General features: G+C 38.8%; 1 protein-coding gene across 1 annotated transcript in view; it reads left to right on the forward strand.

Moving 5' to 3' along the window:
- The window catches only part of LOC134668772 (calcium-transporting ATPase type 2C member 1), an 82,564-nt gene that overhangs the window by 9,695 nt on the left and 52,672 nt on the right, over nucleotides 1-20,197 (forward strand). The window contains exons 2-3 of the mRNA XM_063526231.1: nucleotides 4,679-4,777; nucleotides 12,018-12,183. Of these exons, the coding sequence (XP_063382301.1) occupies nucleotides 4,679-4,777; nucleotides 12,018-12,183 (265 nt within the window). The remainder of the gene's footprint in view (nucleotides 1-4,678; nucleotides 4,778-12,017; nucleotides 12,184-20,197) is intronic.

Here is a 20,197-nt window from a genome sequence, read left to right on the forward strand (position 1 = left end):
TCTAAGGGCCCGATTCGGATTATGAAATAGACATCTATTAGACATCTTTTAAAGATCGCCACGATGCGATAACGATATGTTTAAGATCTAACCTGTCAAATTTGACATTTGCGCGATTCTGGGGATACTCTTGAACGATTTCCACAGGATATGACTTAGAGATCTAATTCACATCTAATAGATATCTTACTCTATCTAAGGTAAAAGTGACATTAGTTGCCCGAATTACGCTGCAAAAGAGAACTAGTTGATATCTAAACTATAACGTATCTAGAATGGCCTCTAGAACGTGTCGTCTCTTGTGAATATCTTGTTCGAATACGGCAGTTAAGCAGTGTAGTGAACAATGTTCGTTTTTTTTAGCATTAGAAATTAGGTAAACAATCTTGATGTGTCTTTTAATTGAAATACACATTTTAAAAATAAGTTACGGCAAATATGTAACAATTATGAATCTAATACAATCATTTATATTCTTCTGCTTTCATAAGTAATAGTTTTTGAATTTTAAAAAGCGTTTTGAATAAAAGACATGTCAAGATCGCTTACCTTCTTGCAAGTTCTTTCTAATGCTAAAAAAAACGAACTATAGCAGTGGTTATCAACCCGATAGACAAATCGCTGGCCCAATATTACAGGGTTCTATGTTACATTTTCAAGATAGTTGAAATTCGACTTAATGTCACTATGACATTCAAATTTCAGTTCGATAAAAGTGAAACATAGAACCCTGTAATATTGGGGCAGCGAAATGTCTGCTTGTTACGAGAACATATTTCAATTAGAGTCCAATCTCATCGTTATATGTAAATTTATACTTATAATTTGTAATATTACTGTAACAGAGAGCTCAAATTACCATCACAAGCATCTTGTTACTACAACAAAATTTTATTATACAGCTAAACCTTCCACAACAATCACTCTATTGATAGGTGAAAACCGCATGAAAATCCTTTCAGTAGTTTTAGAGTTTATAGCGAACATACATACACACATACAGACAGACGCGGCGGGGGACTTGTTTTATAAAGTGCAGTGACAGTTAAACTGGTACATACCTGTTTTATATCAGATAACTCCTTTCAATTAGCTTCTAATTGTGGCACAAGGCACAATAATCGAGCCAATTTCCTTTCGTTTTCTTTATCAGGTACCCTTACCATGAATTTCAAGAAACTTTTGTCGCTAGCGATTCCGTAAAGTTACTCGCATCACAGTGCATTTCGCGCGTGTTATATTATAGTTTAGTCATTGACATATCTAAAGACGGGTCTTACGGGCACTAAGAATGGTGATAGTTCAGCATCAGCGGTGTCAATCACGAATTCGAGCCAATCATGCAGTCTAACGCAACCATAGACTTATTATATCTAAGGACTGGCCTTACGGGCTCTAAAAATGGTACTAGTCCAGCGGTGTCACTCACGAATTCGAGCCAATCGTGCAGCCTAACGCAACTAGTTGCGTCCAATCGCGCGCGTTATACGAACTCATCAGCTAATCGCGCGCATGATGCGAACTCATCAACCAGTCGCGTTGTAGCGATGTCAAACCGCTGCACTGGCCCCATTCATGCCACATTCTTATTGGCCATAAGGCCAGTTCTGAGATATATACGTCAATGAACGCAACTAGTTGCGAGTTGCGACCAATCGCGCGCGTTATACGAACTCATCAGCTAATCGCGTTGTGGAGACTGCATGATTGGCTCGAATACGAGTGCGTAACATCGCTTTACGTGTAGGTGTAGGTGACTCCTCAGCATCAGCAGTAATCATGGTAAGTGGTACAGATGCTGACCTTATGACAAGACCACCAGAAAGAATAAATAAATATTATAAGGACATTCTTACACAAATTGACTAAGTCCCACGGTAAGCTCAAGAAGGCTTGTGTTGTGGGTTCCCATCAACTACCCAAGTACCCAGACAATGATATATGTATAGTCAGCACCAGAAGCTAAGCGGGTGAGGTGTTAGCTTACACACAATTACCGAGCTGGATTCCAAATTTCATTCTTCTAGGTCATCTGGAAGTCAGTAGCGTGCCTAGGGTTTTGGAGTAGGGCAAGCCGAAAGATATGTTTTCGTAATAACTGTCCAATCTTCACTCTTCGGGGTCAAATGCATCTGCTAGCGTGACGAGGCGAGCTAATCATAGCGCACGTCTGCTACGGAATGAATAATGTCATTTTGTATTTTGTTAGACAAATAGCTCGAGCTTGGTTTGTCGCTTTGAACATGTTTTTCTAGAACGCCATCATATTTTGATAGCAACGATACAAGTTCCAAAAAATTGCCCCTATTTAATGAAGTGTTTGACTCATCGTGTCCTCTAAAAGGAAGTTCTTGCTGTGCTAAATGGCACACAATATCGACTAACCTCTGAAAAACACTACGATTGTTGTCAACACGCATGTTATGTTTTGATATTTCTTCTGATAATTGTCGCGACAAAGAGGCCTCGATCCTTTGTTTCCCAAAATTGCTAAAAGAAATCACTGCACACATGTTTACCGGAATTCATGTGCCTCTTTATTGCTCCAGATAAATTATTTAAATCGTTATAGCCAGAAGTATTCCAAACGTTAATATCGTTCGAAAAAAATATGCAACACCAGCAATACATCTTATTTGTATGGGAACAACCAACAATCCAATGAGTTTTGTAGACGGCCCTACAGAAATTTCTCTTACGCGACTGACTTGACTGAGAAATACACAAGTCGGGTGTTGGTTTTGCCGGGGAAATTAGGTCCCGTTTTTCGACAAAGGTCAAAGACTTTACCTTGTTTTGGTTGACTAAAACGTGGACGCATTTCAAACCGTCACAAGGAACCACTTCTTGATCCATTGTTAACACTTATTAAACTAAGCGCCACAACAATGAACAAATTCACATTCACTATTTAATCAAATTCACTTAAACAAACTTTCGTTACTTTCGACTCGACCACTGACTCGGCTCAACTAAATAATAATACACTTGAAGTAAACGCGAACGCGCGCTGTGCGAACTTATGCAGCTAACTTCACACAAAATCCAAGCATAAATCGTCTTATAAAATTGCTATACATACCAACAAATAGTTACATCGTTCTTTGACGGTTTGTAGGCTGATAGTGCCCAGAGCGGGACGAAAAAGCAAGCACGGTTGCAAGCCAACGAGTGCGAGTTCGAGCAGGATAGCTAGAACATCCTCCGCCTGATTTAGTTCGCGCGGACGAGGCGCCACGCCGCGGCATAATTTTGCAACACGCTCGTGCCGCGGTTCGAGGCCGCTGTGGCTTGAATTTAATAATACGGGTTCGTTTGGCGCGCGATTTTCAAAATAATCTTTATTGATCTTATCACTACGTAATTTCGGTAAGGCAATTAGTTGCCTTAGGGCAAGCCCGGCTTTTGGGCTTGTATGGAAGTCCCGCCACTGCTGGAAGTAGGTTAGATTTAGGTACTATATGTCAGTCAGTCAGTGCTAAAATTTACGACTTTTTGACCTTCTTATCTTTATAACCGTTTAAGCTAGCTTCATGAAATTTGGCTAGCTTCTAGATGTCCTTATGGATATCATTAAACACACGTAGTTTTATGTGTATACGTTAAAGAGGTTTTGAGTTGTAGAAGGGTCAAAAGTGGCACTAAGGGCTCGTGTAATATTACACTCGGCGCTGGCTAGCCAGTTCCTTTGCTTGAACTTGGCTTGACACGATGCCGCGTGTATTATATCCATTTATCAATGAATCCCGTATAACTGGGGCACAACAATCGCGCCAATTACCTTTCCTTTTCTTCAGATATCATAGTCATTGTGGTAATGAATTAGCGTAACTAATGGATGAATGATTGAATGGAAATCGTTGCACGCTATTACCTGGCTGTTATTAGGCGTGGCTCACTCCGCGATTTCGTCGCTTTGCTACAGGTAGCTAAAAGTACATCCGTTCCACACCAATTTTGGGGAAAGCCGTAAGCCGCGCGTGGCGCTGTCGCCATATCTGTGCTGATCGTAACAGACGCGTTTTGTTAGAGAGTGAGTCATCTGTACCTAGTACTATTATTTATTCTGTGCTGATATGTTGGGTGCTTGGGTGACCTGGGTTTATTGACAGCGCGAGCGAAGTTGGTTTAGTAATTCGCACGGTTAAGGATTGTAGTATCAGTGCAGTCACCTGCAATAGTATGTTACAGAGCCGCAAAAATATCTGACACGATCTTATTTGTACAGTCATAAAGAGCGTGTCACATATTTTTGCGGCCTTCGAAGAGTAGTTAACATATTATTGCAGGTGACTGTACCATTTCGTACTTTGTCATAGTGACAATAGCGATTGTCACCTGTATGATATAAAAAATTGTTGGTGGTAGAGGTGCTAGAGGTTTAGAGAACGAACGCATGAGCAAGGCTGACTAGCGCGGACGCGTGTGACGGATTTTACCTACAATGGCACCCGCGCCAGTTAGCGAACGCCCTTTCGGCTCGTCCATGACATTACGCGATTGGCGACGGCGGCGACGATAACCATAGGTTGGACCGAGACACAGCGATTGGACCTATGGTTGCCGCCGTCGCCGGTCGCGAGACACAGCGATTTCGTTCCCACCTATGGTTGCCGTCGGTCGTGCAAAGTCGTTACTCTATAGTTTGTATGTATGTAACATTTTGTAATTGTTGCAGCACTCCAACCCGGAGGAGCGGCGTGTGATCGACGTGGGAGTCGGCGCCGGCGACATGTGGATCAGCGCCGTAGAGGGCTCCATCCTCACTTGGGAGGAGGTAAGCTATACTCCACCTTCCCCTTACAGCATTCCAACCCGGAGGAGCGGCGTGTGATCGACGTGGCAGTCGGCGCCGGTGACATGTGGATCAGCGCCGTAGAGGGCTCCATCCTCACCTGGGAGGAGGTAAGCTATACTCCACCTTCCCCTTGCAGCACTCCAACCCGGAGGAGCGGCGCGTGATTGACGTGGGAGTCGGCGCCGGCGACATGTGGATCAGCGCCGTAGAGGGCTCCATCTTCACCTGGGAGGAGGTCAGCTATACCTTCCCCTTACAGCATTCCAACCCGGAGGAGCGGCGTGTGATCGAAGTGGGAGTCGGCGCCGGCGACATGTGGATCAGCGCCGTAGAGGGCTCCATCCTCACCTGGGAGGAGGTAAGCTATACTCCACCTTCCCCTTGCAGCACTCAACCCGGAGGAGCGGCGTGTGATCGACGTGGGAGTCGGCGCCGGCGACATGTGGATCAGCGCCGTAGAGGGCTCCATCCTCACCTGGGAGGAGGTAAGCTATACTCCACCTTCCCCTTGCAGCACTCCAACCCGGAGGAGCGGCGTGTGATAAATATAAACATTCAATTAATTAAGGCTAACCAAAAAAAAACTTATTTACCTTAAATTCCGACGTTTCAGCTGAGTTGCAAAAGCTGTGCTCATGTCATGGAAAGACCATGGAAAGACACGGAGTTTAAAATGTTATACCGGGTGTGGCCTGTAAAACGAGCAAATAATTAAAACATGGATTGTACTCCTCAAACGGTGACACTTTAGTTCAACAACTTTTAAAAATTATGAAGTATTTTTTATACTCCTTATTTTTCATACAAAATAAATATTATCTTCAATGGACGCCATCGCCACGCCATATAATTGTGATTGACGTTGCTTGTCACGCCTTAAACATAAATTTCGCAATACATTGCGTCTTAGAATAAACATAAAAGTGTATTAAAAATCAAACCACAAGTTATTTTTAAAAGTCGCTGAACAAATGTTGGTCAGTATGAGTACAGTTTAATTTTTTGCTCATGTTACAGGCCACACCCGGTATAGCCCCTTAAGTACCTATATAGAATTCTATATATCTAAGCAGCTAGGTACTTCCGCTCCGAACCCTCTTCCCTTCTAGGTCAAGAGCTGACCTTTACCCTTAGACAAAGGACCACAAATTGTCAATTAATATCACGAGCTGGTGGCTCTAATGAAACCGCAGATCCTCTACCACCTAGATAGAAGATACAGGTTCTTTTATCAATTGTTTGCCCGGAAATGCCCCCTCGAGTAGGGTTCATCATCATTAACTTAAGAGGTATTCTCTTGTCGGTGGAGTATCTTCCAGCTTAGGGTTACCAGATCCAAATTTGGAATTTCCTGACTAAATTCCTAATATGCGAATATTTTTCCTGACACATATCGGTGACGGGTAGGATAGCCGTAAGCGATATCTATATATGCTTGATACATTGTTTAAATTTAATTTGTTTTGGATTTATGTAAGTAAATGTGATACATAATAGAAAAGTCTGTTGATTCACCAAAATACCTGAGATTTTCGTATTCCGGCCGCATTCCCGACAAACGGCCAAAATTTCTGACATAACCCTTACCCTCGAGGGCGATGTATGGTAATGAGAAACGTTGCTAGGCATCCTATATTGAGCTATAGGTAGGCACTTCCCCTCCGAACCCTCTTCTAGTCTAGGTCAAGAGCTGACCTTTACCCTTAGACAAAGGACCACTAATTGTCAATTAATATCACGAACTGGTGGCTCTAATGAAACCACAGACCACTTAACCTTTAGATAGAATACAGATGTAGTGCATAATTATTTTCTATTGCATTGTATTTTCTAGCGTGGGGACTATAGCCCAAGCCCTCTCGCGCTCGAGAGGAGGCCTGTGCCCAGCAGTGGGACGTATATAGGCTGAGATGATGATGATTGTATTTTCACGGAAACGTACGAACGTATCTTGCTATATCAGTCTATAATATTATTTCAGTCGGTACAAAAAGTACTGATGTTGATTGGACCCGGGTATGTCCTTAAACTACGTCCAGGACCCGGGTATGTCCTTAAACCATGTCCAAGCCCAAGTAACACAACGTAGCTGAATATTGTTTGAATAATAGAGCATGCCGTACTTAATGCTGAATAAGGTAGCTGTATAACAGCTGAATAAGCGCTAATACAGACGTTATACAGCAGGTTTGGGCGCAAAGTGGGCAGTGCCCACGCCGCTTATTTCTGAATAACAGTAATGTAATAGCTATATAAGTGTGTGCCCACACATTGAATCGCTGAATAACACTTGTATAGAGGCTGTCAAAAGCTTATATACCGCTTTTAAACCAAAGTTATCCAGCTTTGTACCCAATGAATCAGTTATTCGCACGTTATGAAGCTTTTGGTTCCAAAGTGCATTTTTACAGAAAATATATTCAGATATTTGTGTTAAATCAATGATTTGTCTTCCATTTTAATTTGTGAACTCGTGTCAAAGTGTAGTTTCTGCAGTGAAAACTTACAAAATAAGGAAGACATCACCCATATATTTATTTGATGTTTACATAACTTCAATTTCATTGCGCATGCGACTTTACTGTTAATATATATATGCATTTTATTAAAAATTTTAAAGCGCCGCGTAAATAATGCACCGTTTCAAAAGTAAATATAGAAAATTTACTACTCCACATTTAAATTTGTAATTTTTCTGCGGTGTTTAGATGTTTAAGTGATAGAAAATGTACTTTAACAAGTTATGCTACGATAAAACTAGTTTTATAAATGAATAAAATGGGTTTTTCAGTTCATTTTCAATTCCTATATAATTGTAGAGGTTAGAAAGTGAGCAACCGTAATGGCGTCCGACTGTGCTGAATATAAGCTGCTGCCACAGCTATTATTGTGCTAATTTCTGAATAAGCATTCACATTATTCGCGTTACTAAGCAACATGTTAGATAATAATGGTCTTAACACAACAAGTTTTGAATAACATCAGTATAATAGTAATTGTTTTCTCAATTTTAAAGCCTATTAGGGTTCTATACACAAATAGTAAAAACCACATAGATCCTCACTACTTTGATGATAAAACATTATAGGTATGTAATACGGGCAATATTCAATCCTACTTCCCACTAATATTATAAACGCGATATAATATATAAGTTATATGATAAATCTGGGGGCACGGCATTTTACACAGTTATTTTTTCCGTTATCAGTTCCGACAAATATGTAGTAGGTAAAGGTAACGCAAAGATGTACGACGTGAGTACGAAGATGTATATAGTATGAGTATGGTATGGTTACGAGTATGGTATGAATATGAATATGGTATAGGTGCGAAGGTGAGGGTATATCATTCATTCATTCATATTAGTAGCGGGTATCACGGGTATGAGTACAATTAAGTATAGTTTGATATGGGCAGTATTGTTTAGGTATGAGTACGAGTATAGTGTGGGATGGGTATGAGTAGACCCACTTGAAAACTAAAAACAGTCTGTTCAAAATCGACAGGAGAATCGATTTCGCTATGAGGGTGATTATTTTATTTTTCTCATACCCAGTTCAGTCTACAACTTTTTAATGCAACAATATGAATAACTAGCATTTGAAACATTGTTTGCCAACTAACAACAACCTTAAATGGCCATTGGTAAACTTTATCTCGTTGCAGTAAGGTATGAAAATGGTCAGTTAACAGTGTTTACGATGGTAACTAGCAATTGTTTTACGTCATTAAAAGTAGAGATGCAACGGATAGTTGTTTGGCCGGATACCGGATATCCGGCCTGGACACTGGCCGAATATCCGGTATCCGGCCGCCGGATATTCGGCCGGCGGAACTATACCTACATTTCGGTTTTTCAGGTGCGCATTCTGCAGGTTTGACCTGTTTCCTAGTAAACGTTCGCGCGGACTCATTTCTAGGTTCGAAACGAGTGCGCGTGCAATTCAGTGGAATGATTAAATTGTTTTAAAATAATAAACAAGTACGATTATGACTGAATCTGTTTCTTAAATCCAATTTGTTTACTCCGAAATCATGCAATGTTACTATCCGGTATCCGGCCGAATAGAAGGTCACTATCCGGTATCCGGCCGGATAGTAAAATAGTGGCCGGATAGGCCGGATAGTAACCGAATATCCGGTGCATCTCTAATTAAAAGGACAATGCATCTTGTGTAAAATAACCAATCGAAGAGAATTGTTAAGAAAACTAAACCTCGATTTTTTAAATAATGGTTGGATTAAAGAATATGCGTATTTATTCTTGATGCGTTCAAAATAAAATAAAAACACGCTCAAGCTCAAAGCAATCAGACTCAAGTAGCACTGTTGACCGTGTATAAAGCTACGGAACCCTCTCCACTGCGCACTTGTTGATACTAAGCAGTAGTTTGAATAGCGCTTCTCATTGCGTTCATTTTGCAGCTTTTAGCAAGAAAATATAGTATATGTGTACTAAAATCGCTATAACTTAAGTATAAGTGTTGTTTTAGTATTTATTATTCAGACGTTATGTCAATAAAAGCCATAATTAACCCATATATGCAGCTACTGAATAACAAATAATATGTGGATTTTATTACAGCTTCCAGTAATAGCGTCCACCTTTATTCAAAAACTAGCGTTAAAACAGAAACTGCAACCGCTTTTATACAGTTGAAAGTCTTCACCGACGCTTCTTTTCAGCATTTAGTAGCCACTATCACATTTTTCTTAATATTGTTTGCTTAAAATCATACAACACAGAATATATGCAGCTAATTGCTGCTAATGCTGCTATTATGCAGCTTTTAGTAACCACAAATGCTTTAAGCTGAATAATGTCTGAGTAACTGTGTAAGAAATAAGTTTTATTCAGCTTTAATATGCAAAACCGATACTATGCAAAATTTATTCAGCATTTATTGGTATAAAGGCCCCACTAGGCCCACATATTTTCTTATTCCGAATTTAGTAATTTCCACCGCATATACACAAAATTTATGCAATCTTAATTTGAATAAGATAATAATTTTACTCTATTATCCTGCTTGTGTGTTACTTGGGAGACCACCGGTGGACGGGCAGCAGCGTCCCTCAAATTCGGTGTACTCGACTGCGATCGCCAACCCGCCGGCCAAGCGTGGCGATTATGGCATTCACCCCCCAAAAAAAGGGGTGGCCTATGTTCAGCAGTGGACGTCTTATGGCTGAGATAATGATGTAGATGATGACTGAAGGAGCATAACAAATACGAACGTGTCCGAGAAAATACGATAGAAAACAATTATGCACCACATCCTAGTCGTATATCAAGCAGTTTATTTTCTACTAACTATGATCTTAAGCTCCATTTAGACGGATCAAGAACTTGCATGCGATTTTCGTTACATTGCGGTATTCGGCACACATTGGCCTCTCAGAATATTAGTTAAGGGTTAAAATAAGCTGTATGTGTGTCTCATGCACAGTCTATGGAGGACAGTCAATGACAAACTGACGTGCGGGATTTAATTGCCGAGGACAAAGACAGGGAAGGGTTTAGGTATGTTGTTGATTATTAGTGACTTTTATTGAGGAGGGATGAATGCCATATAGGCAAAAGAATGTTAGGGATGAATGTTGATGGACGGAGAGGGTATGGTAGACTCAAAAAACGATGGATGGATTGTGTGAAAGAGGATATGAGAAAGAAAGAGGAGTGAGTGCTGAGGACACGAAAGACAGAGGAGACTGGAAGAGAAAAACATGTAGAGCCGACTCCACATAACGTGGGATAAGGGCAGGGGAAAGAAGTTGATTATTAGTGACTTAACTTAATATTGCATTGCAGTATTACGAGTAGGATGTTGTAGATAGAGATAGTCTAAAAACTCCGAAATTTTGTATGATGTAATCAATGGATGACCCTAAAAATATTGAGACTACAGACCCTACTTCATGTTTGATGTTACAAAATTTCATGTTTGAAAATTTGATGTTACAAAATTCAAATACGAAACTCTCTACTATAAAAGGGGTTTTACCTATGTTTTTTGCTTATATTACACGGTGAGCAAAAAATAAGTGCATTCCCGTTGCCAGGGAGGTTTTGGGATTATACTGAGCAACTTTTACTATGGGACCAACCCCGAAATCACGAAAAAAAATTTACCCATCCAGAAAATGGACCAGCCAAAATGTATGAAACAGAATTTTTTTTTGCATTTCGGGTTTGGTTCCCTAGTAAAAGTTGCTCAGTATAATCCCAAAACCTCCCTGGCAACGGGAATGCACTTATTTTTTGGCCACCCTGTATAAAACCACGCGTCTTAGTCGCATATTGGCATAATTATTCTTAACTGGCTAGCCGTGAAAATGCATACATATAAAGCTATAAACAAACAGACTTAAGTACTATCTGTACGTGTCATGGGAAACCAGGCGGCGTAGCACGGTGGGGTTTTTATCGCTTGTCACCATACCTGTCACGTTGTAACAAGTATGTAAGTGCGAAAGGGACGCGCATAGTGATAGTCGATAAAAATGGAACCGTGCTGCGCCCGCAGATGGTTCAGTGATAAAACCTTATCATACCGGTATAGATTTTTATTACATTAGCTTTGTAGAATCGTAGATTTGTAGAATTGTCTTATCTTAAAAGAGAGATTTTATCAATGAAAGTGTACCACGTGCATGTGACGTAAATCTTAGGGGTCATCCATTAATTACGTCACACGAATTTCTAGGTTTTTTGACCCCTCCCTCCTTGTCACACTTGGTCACATTTGGCAAACCCCTCCCCCCCTAGTGTGACGTCACATTTTTTCCACGAAATCGCCAAATCGAATTAAGTAAGTACCTAAGTATTATTAATATTTTATCAATATATTTTTGACGATATAAATTATAGTATTTTTTTAGGAGAGAAAATTAAACGAATAAAAACGATTATCGTTTTAGAAACTTGTTATTTAAATAAATTTTCGGCGAATAAAATAAATAAATTTTCGGTTACTGATGAAGTTAAAGTGACGTCACAAAGTTTGTGTCTCCCCCCTCCCCCATGTCACAATATGTCACATTTTCTTGACCCCCTCCCTCCCCCTAAACGTGTGATGTAATTAATGGATGAACCCTTATGCTGTCGTTAAATTTCTCATTCACCTGCGATGGCGATGGCCGGCTCTGCCTAGCAACATGTCCTGCCCAATTCCATTTTAGTTCTTCATCTTTATTAAACATCTTTTACCCCCAGGTGGCCGACCGTCTCCACGTAGACGTCCGCCGCGGTCTATCATGGCGGGAGGCGAACGATCGAATGAACTTCGTGGGTCCCAACGAGTTCCAGGTCAAGGAAGAGGATCCGCTGTGGAAGAAGTATATCGAGCAGTTCCAGAACCCGTTGATACTGCTGCTACTTGGTGAGTGCTATCTCTTTCTATCCATCTGTCTCTTGACGTCCGCCGAGCTTAAACCAAATCAAAAACACCAAACCACATCGACCAAATCATCAAGTTAAATTTGGTCGATGAGATCGGAGAGATTGTGTCCGCTGGCTTGGCCACCTCGGAAGGATGGGTGGAGATTGGGCAGCCAAAAGGGCGTGCTTGGGACCAACCGGACGCCGTCCTGTTGGTCATCCTAAATATCGTTGGGCAGAGAGAGTGGAGGCAGATGAGGATTCTACTTCCATCTAATCTATTTCAGACATCCTACACAAATCCATAAAGGCGAAATGAAACATGATAAATGAAATTAAAACGAGTGCACATGCATTCTCAAAATAATAGTGACATTTCGATATGTAACACCTGAGAGTTGGAAGTCCGCCACTAAGTACTGTAACTACCGGATCTGCTTTCAACACAGGTCATCACAGGTGTTGAACTGTTGGTGGTTATTGCTGAGATATTGTTGATTTTTGAAAGTTACTGCAGTACAGGGCCATACGTGGGCCATACTGAGGGGCTACCGCGAAAACCGAAATTCGCAAATTGCGGGGATCTTTCTCTTTTACTCCAATGAAGGCGTAATTAGAGTGACAGAGAAAAATGCCCGCAATTTGCGAACTTCGATGTTCGCGGTTATAGGCCTGAAAGTTTCTGGATTCTAATATATGAGACGACTTATTTTTTCTAAGTCGCCATCAGTTCCACGAATTTTCAGAATGCCCTAAGTATTATCAATTTATCAAGATAGAAATTAAGTAAAGAGAAATAATTCAAAATAATTTAAAAACGTGCAATTTTGCCTATTTTCTAAAGTACCTAGTCGATGTGATTTCTGTAATTGTAAATTTTAATTTACTCTCACTAACTATTGTATGAAACCCCAATTTTTGTGTATTTTGAGAATGGTCTTTAAATAAAAATATGTATAATCTATGCGCATAAAATATTTTAGGTTAGGCATATGAATTGGCCTGGGAAAGGATATGTCACACTAACAATGCTCTTGAAAAACACTTACTACGAAATTACCTAACGATATTATCTTGCTACTCTCGTTGCAAAATTACAAATAATTTATATTTTTAGAAACTTGCGGCTCGTCTGGATCATTTGGCATTAGTCCGGTTCGATTCTCGACTGAGAACAATCAACTTTCTTTTATTAGATGTTTATACTTCTGTTCAGTCCGTCTGGCCCCTACTATGCGTATTTTTTTAAATAATATCGCTATTTGCACGAGCTACGACTAACGACACAGCTAGACAACGTCGGCTAAAATCGCAAACCTCGTAACTCCATTTAAAGGAGATTAGTAGGTCAGGAAATGAATGCTCAAAAAATGTTGTAGAGGGAAATGCTAGGAACACAATTTTTGACTCCGTAACTTTGTTTGGACTAGTTAGGAGGTGAACATATCAAAAGTCCCCGGCTGTAGCCCCGCTGCTGGGGGGTAGAGGGGGGTAAGAAGGTCGAAGTTTTCGGTTTTTCATTGATATCTTGGAAACTTTGCGTCTTAGCGACATGACTACTAAGACAAACCGAAAGCTGATAAAATTAGTTACAAGTTTTATCCTGTCAAGTTTTTCGATATCATGAATAGTTTTTGAGATACCCGCTCTTGAAAGTTTATTTAGGGATTTTAATTTTATCTTGATATCTACGTCAGTGAAGCTGTTAGGCCCTGTTTGGTATCATTTTCGTATAAATCGGGGGTGCTGAATTCATTTATGGTATCACATTGACACCATTCCGAAGTAAAACCAAAATTTAAAAATAAATATTTTTTTAAATCCCTCTTCACGCTTAAACCGCTGAACCAATTTCGTTGAAATTTGGTATAGAAATAGTTTAAATCTCGACACACGACATAGGATGGTTTTTATAACCAAAAGCATCTTTTGAGGGTGTGAAAAGTGGGGTGGAAGTTTGTATGGGGAGTCAATAACCGCAGAACCGGTTTAGATGAAATTTAGGACGGAATACATCTGTGATTTAGATGAAAGTGATACCAAACATGACTTCAAACCTTACCTTGAGCAGTATTAACCTCAGGAATTCAGTTTCGTCGACGAAGTTGAATTCCCCCCATACTCCATTTCACAACTTTAAAGGATGATTATTGAGATAAAAAGTATCTTATGTCCTGTCTTGGGACTCGAAATATCTGTATACCAAATTTCAATTAAATCGGTTGAGCGGTTTAAGCGTGAAGAGGAATTAAAAAAAAAGGTATTTGTTTAAACTTTATATGTTTTTTCTTAGGAATGGTGTCAATGTGATACCAAAACTGAATTCAGCACCAACGATTTATACGAAAATGATACCAAACACGGTCTAGCAGCGTCACTAATGTAGATATCAAGATAAAATTGAAAGCCCTAAATAAACTTTCAAGAGCGGATATCTCAAAAACTATTCAAGATATCGAAAAACTTGACTGAATAAAACTTGTAACAAATTTTATCAGCTTTTGGTTTGTCTTAGTAGTGTCATGTCGCTAAGAAAATTTCCAAGATATAAGTGAAAAACCGAAAAATGAGACTTTCTTTCCCCCCTCTACCCCCCAGCACCGGGGCTACGGCCGGGGACTTTTGATATGTTCACCTCCTAACTAGTCCAAACAAAGTTACGTAGTCAAAAATTGTGTTCCTAGCATTTCCCTCTATAACTTCTTATTGCTTCTTATAGGGATTTTATACCTTAACGAATAACACATAATTCACATAAAGTTGCAAACCTTTGGAAAACATAAGAAGTTTGCGAATTTAGCCGACCACCAGTAACTTGATATTGTGGACTTTATTTCTTTTCAATAAGGTTCAGATTTGGTCTGTTAAATGTGTAGACGCATGCGCGTGCCAATGACCCCGCGGCGACCAGGTGATTACTGATTATCATTATATCCTCCACTGACTTTAACTATGTCATTACTCATTATCAATAGAATTATTAGTAGCTCTACTATGAGTTCCGTGAATGACAGTCGATAGTGAGAAAGTTAAGGAAAATGTATGGAGTAATTGTACAGTGCCTCTACCGGTCACGTAAAGAACTAAAAATTTCAATTTGTACCATGAGTTACAAACGTTTTTACGCGAGTTTTCCATACTTGCCTAACTTCACACCTAAAACGCTCTCTTTCTAATTATATAATGAAAACTGAGCCAGAATTATTCTGCGTAAATACTTTACGCGAGTAAACGTGACAGATGTTATGGAAAAATACGTGCGTTTCCAACGTGACATTTCTGTCAACTTGTAAACACAACAAATACGCAGATTTTTCACGAATATTAATGCAATTTTCAACGTAATATGTATAAATTTATAACAGTATGTGAACTTCAAGCAAAACTTTAAGGGATAAATCAATTAATAGTTCGATAAAAGGCTGATTTAGTACAAAGGTAATGAGTTATACTTGACATCATATTTTCCTATTTCTACTGCTACATTTGCGAAAATCACATTGCTTACGAGCAGTTTTTGGTTTTAGGCAAGAAGCTGATTGAAAACAACATTTCCATGAAAACCCGCATTGCATCATGTATGCATGCGTATGCATGTAGAAGTTACATATTTATTAAGAATTAAGGCTCAATACAAGGAGTGGTACATAGACATGTTGCTGTTTTTGTTGCTGGGTGCACATAACATATAGTAAGAACATACCGCAAGACCTATTATAATATTTACACAAGGATTGCGACGTATTTTATTAAGCATTATTATCTTAAATAAAATAAAACATACAAGTGTTCTGTGAGTTTATTTATTTTATCTACGCACATATCATTACTGCTCTAAAATGCATTCAGAAACCGTAGGAAATGACCAGCATTATCACAACCAATTTTACTATGAGAACTTTCTTATCTGTGGTAGTAGGTAAAATTTGTACTTTAAAGTTATAACTTTACAGATTTTTGTAAGGTTATGAGTTTTAAATTTGGAACAGCTGTCAAAACTCAAGTGGGTGCCTATTCTAGTATCCATAGATATTAAAACAATTATCGATACGAAACGTCAATTCGGTATATTTTTTAATATAAACCGTACGACATTTGATCTCGAGTAGCATGAGAATAGGGACTTCATTCTTTTGTCTATGAATTAAAAAAAACTACAGATGCGTGACATTTGTGAAAAAAGTTTTCATTTACCGCCATTTGACTTAAAGTTTCATCTTTTAATTAGTTTTAGGTTATAAAATTGATTTGATAGTTGTCTTTAAACAAACTTTAAGCAAAAGTATCGTGTAAAATGAGTGATAAAAAGATATTTAGGAGCCGCCACCTCTCAAATCTGCGAGTTAAGTCAGACAGCAACGATGGATGTCGGTTGAAATATGAGGTTAGTGAATATATAATAGAAGGTAATAATATGTGTGTAGATAAAGTAGTGTATGTAACTGTACATAATTAGGCATTAAAACACTCGTGTGATCCTTTTAAGAAACTCACTTCGTTCGTTTCTTAAACCCACACTCGTATTTTAATGCCTTTCATTATGTAGCAGTCACATAAACTACTATTTCTTTACTAAGTATTATTTTATTTTCCGTTGTTCAAATTATTGTGTTTGTACCTAGGTAATCGTTTTTCATGTCAACTTGGTAACAGGAAATATAAAACTTTCTTCAAAAACTTTTGCTGGTGGTTCAGAATCTGAAAATTTAGATAAGATTTAAACACATTTATTGCCAAAAACCCGCTGCGTGGGTTCATTTTGTATTGGAAATGGAGCGCTTGGCACTGAAATATACTCGAGATCATATAGGTACTATAAAATTAAGATCGCTATTAAGGTCATACGTAGGGTCTGTGCGGAAAGAGAAGAGTCGTAGGTATAATGTATGGGCTCCCCTAAATTTCACGACTCTTCTCTTTCCGCACACTCTATTAATTAGATAATGTTACTTAGCAGTAGGCGGTGCGAACTGAAGCGGACCATTATAATACATACCTATATTAATATTTTAAGATTTCTTCTCATGTGTGTACTATTTTCATCATAGTTAATAAATATGTAGCCAAAAGTAGCCTGTATAATCGCGCCGTATACTTTGCTTCCTATTTTTTAACACGCAATGTCATAATTTTAACTCGATTATTAATGATGTTTACGTAATTATCATATTTTGCAATTTTTGTCTTGAATACAATATATTTTAATGTATACATTGTTTACTAACATTGATGTGTTTATTATTTTCGTAACTATGGCAACGTCAAATCTTTAAAAAAATCTAGAATGAAGGTTGAGTCAGTAACAAAGTGACAAAATTGGTCTTAGAGCATTTAATAACTGGAGTGGCCATTGAGTGCTTACTGTTAGGATTTAGGATTAGGGTTCCAAGCAGGAAAGAAAAGCTTGTTTTAACACCATAGGTAATGTTTATTAATCTCAAGCAAGACTACATAGTAATGGCATCTCATACGAGAAGAAAGAACACCTACATTTGTTTTATATTGACAACCGAATAAATCAAATATCATAGTCGTAGTAGTCTCGTAGGTATACTCTTTATGTTTTTGTTGACATTATTACTTACCCCTCTGCCGAAAAACTTGCACAATTGTGCAAACTTTTGTATGGACCGACATGGCTATTTGTACGTTACGTACAAATCATGTAGAAATAGCAATACATTTGACGTCCCCTCCCCCGCAAAAATCGGCAGACTGTTTTGTAAAGAAAATGACAGCGATGACATCTCCCTTCTAAATGCTCTTAGTGGATGGTAGAGGTAAGGAATACAATCTCCATGTAATTAATAATGAAAAAGTGTCCGTCAAAAACCTTAAGAGGGAAGTATACTACGTAATCGTCCATACAAAAAGAGAAAACGTTTTTCCACTTGTAAATACGAGTACCTTCCATTCTCCATGATTTTTAGTACGGTATTGATACAATGAAAAACTAGGTTTATGGGTTTTCTTTTTTTCGCTACTCTGGAAAGATTTAGAAAAATTATAATAGCTGACAGCGTGCCCAGTTTTTGCAAATATTCTCCCATAAAGGAGTTTTCTCATAAAGTCATAAAGGATTCTCCTAACCTCTACCCTCCATATTCACGGCTACCATCAGTATATGTAACATTACTTTCTGTGCATCTCACTTGCACTAATATGCGAGAGCGAGATGCATAGATAGTAAATTACGTAGACGTGAGAAAATGTGTCAATTTTGTTATTTAGTTCTTTAGGTGAATCCTAGAGGCGCTGTATAAAACTCCGATATAACTCTTGCTCTGTTTTTTAGTATACTTAGAAAGGGACAGCATCGTTTGGAGTGGAGTGAAGTTAGGTACATAAGACCGTAAAGAAACGTAAAACGTGACACACGGCACGTTTATTCACTGAAAGTAAGTGAAAAATACTCTGCCAACTGATGGTAGAGCTATAGGAGTCAGTATAAATAGTGAAAAAAACTTGAAAAAAAAAAGGCGTTCAAGTGCCACCGACCGTACAGTCAGCAGCACAAGTTGCTAAGCGGGTAGGTGTTGATGATGATGATGATTATAATGTGTGCAGTAAACGCCACAACTTAAGCACCTATACTGGCGATACTAGCATGTACAGAGAAGATACTTATGTCGGGGCACCGTTATGTCACATGTTATTGATACGATACATTAACATAAAACAGTTTTTGATCCATGCCTCATTGTTTTATGTCATTGTTATGCGAGTGAGATTAACTGTATTATCTCATAACATGAAGACAACACACAGCCACCACCGTTCACAAAAACACCGCAGCTACGGTCAAAAAACCGGACAAGTGCGATTCGGACTCGCCAGTGTCCTCTTTAGGGTTCCGTATTACCCAAAGGGTAAAAATGGGACCCTATTACTAAGACTCCGCTGTCCGTCTATCTGACAGTCTTGTCTGTCAGTCTGTCAACAGGCTGTTTCTCATGAACCGATATGAGCTAGGCGATTGAAATTTTCACAGATGATGATGTATTTCTGTTGCCGCTATAAGAACAAATGCTAAAAACACAAACATAAAAATAAATATTTAAGTGGGGCTCCCATTGAACAAACGTGATTTTTTTTGCCGTTCTTTGCGTAATGGCACAGAACCCTTCGTGCGCGAGTCCGACCCGCAATTGGCCAGTTTTAATGGGATTTTTGAGTTTCCAAAACGTCCCGCTTGGCGCGCTGTTCAGAGTTCCATACAAAAACAGGCATAACGCAAACGAGAACGTTTCGTCACGCTATCGAATGAAATTTACACTAAGGGTACAATTTGTAATTTACATTGTAGTTTCTACTTTAAATAAAAGAAATTTAAACTGTCGTAGCCAATAAGTTTTTGGCAAAAATTTCATTTTTGGTACAAGCTTTTATCGCCGACTGTACTTTTTTATCTACAGGCAACTAATACTCATCGAGACAATTCTAAGAACCCCAAACACAATTAGGTTTCGTTGTTTTATCACAGAGTTCCTATTCCTATGGCCACCTCTGGTCTCCATCATCAGATCAGCTCGATGACACCATAATATTGCATTGTCACCCAACTTACGTATGTATGCAAAATTTCAGCTCAATCGGAAACCGGGAAGTGGATCAAATTTAACTTGCAAGATTTGATTGATTACAGACAACGGTCAGGCCCCAATTTCACATCGGTGACAGGTGCGACGAATTGTAAATTGTAAAATCACTGTTGCTGACGTCACAGGCATCCATGGGCTACGATTACCACTTACCATCGGGCGGGCCGTATTCCTGTTTGCCACCATCATTGTATTATTAAAAAAAAACTTTATCATATCGGAATAAAACATATTTCTCCTGCGAAGTTTCTGACAATTGTTAAAGATTTAGAAGAATTGTAGGTATAATTCTTGACAGGTAATGAGTTATATGTCGGAATTTCGTGACAATTGTAGTGTTTCTTGTGACAATTGTCATAAACTTACCAAGAGAAATATCTGTTTTTTCCGATATGATAAAGTTTTTTTAAATAA

The sequence above is a fragment of the Cydia fagiglandana genome, chromosome 11, assembly GCF_963556715.1.
Source record: "Cydia fagiglandana chromosome 11, ilCydFagi1.1, whole genome shotgun sequence".
Taxonomy (NCBI): Eukaryota; Metazoa; Arthropoda; class Insecta; order Lepidoptera; family Tortricidae; genus Cydia; species Cydia fagiglandana.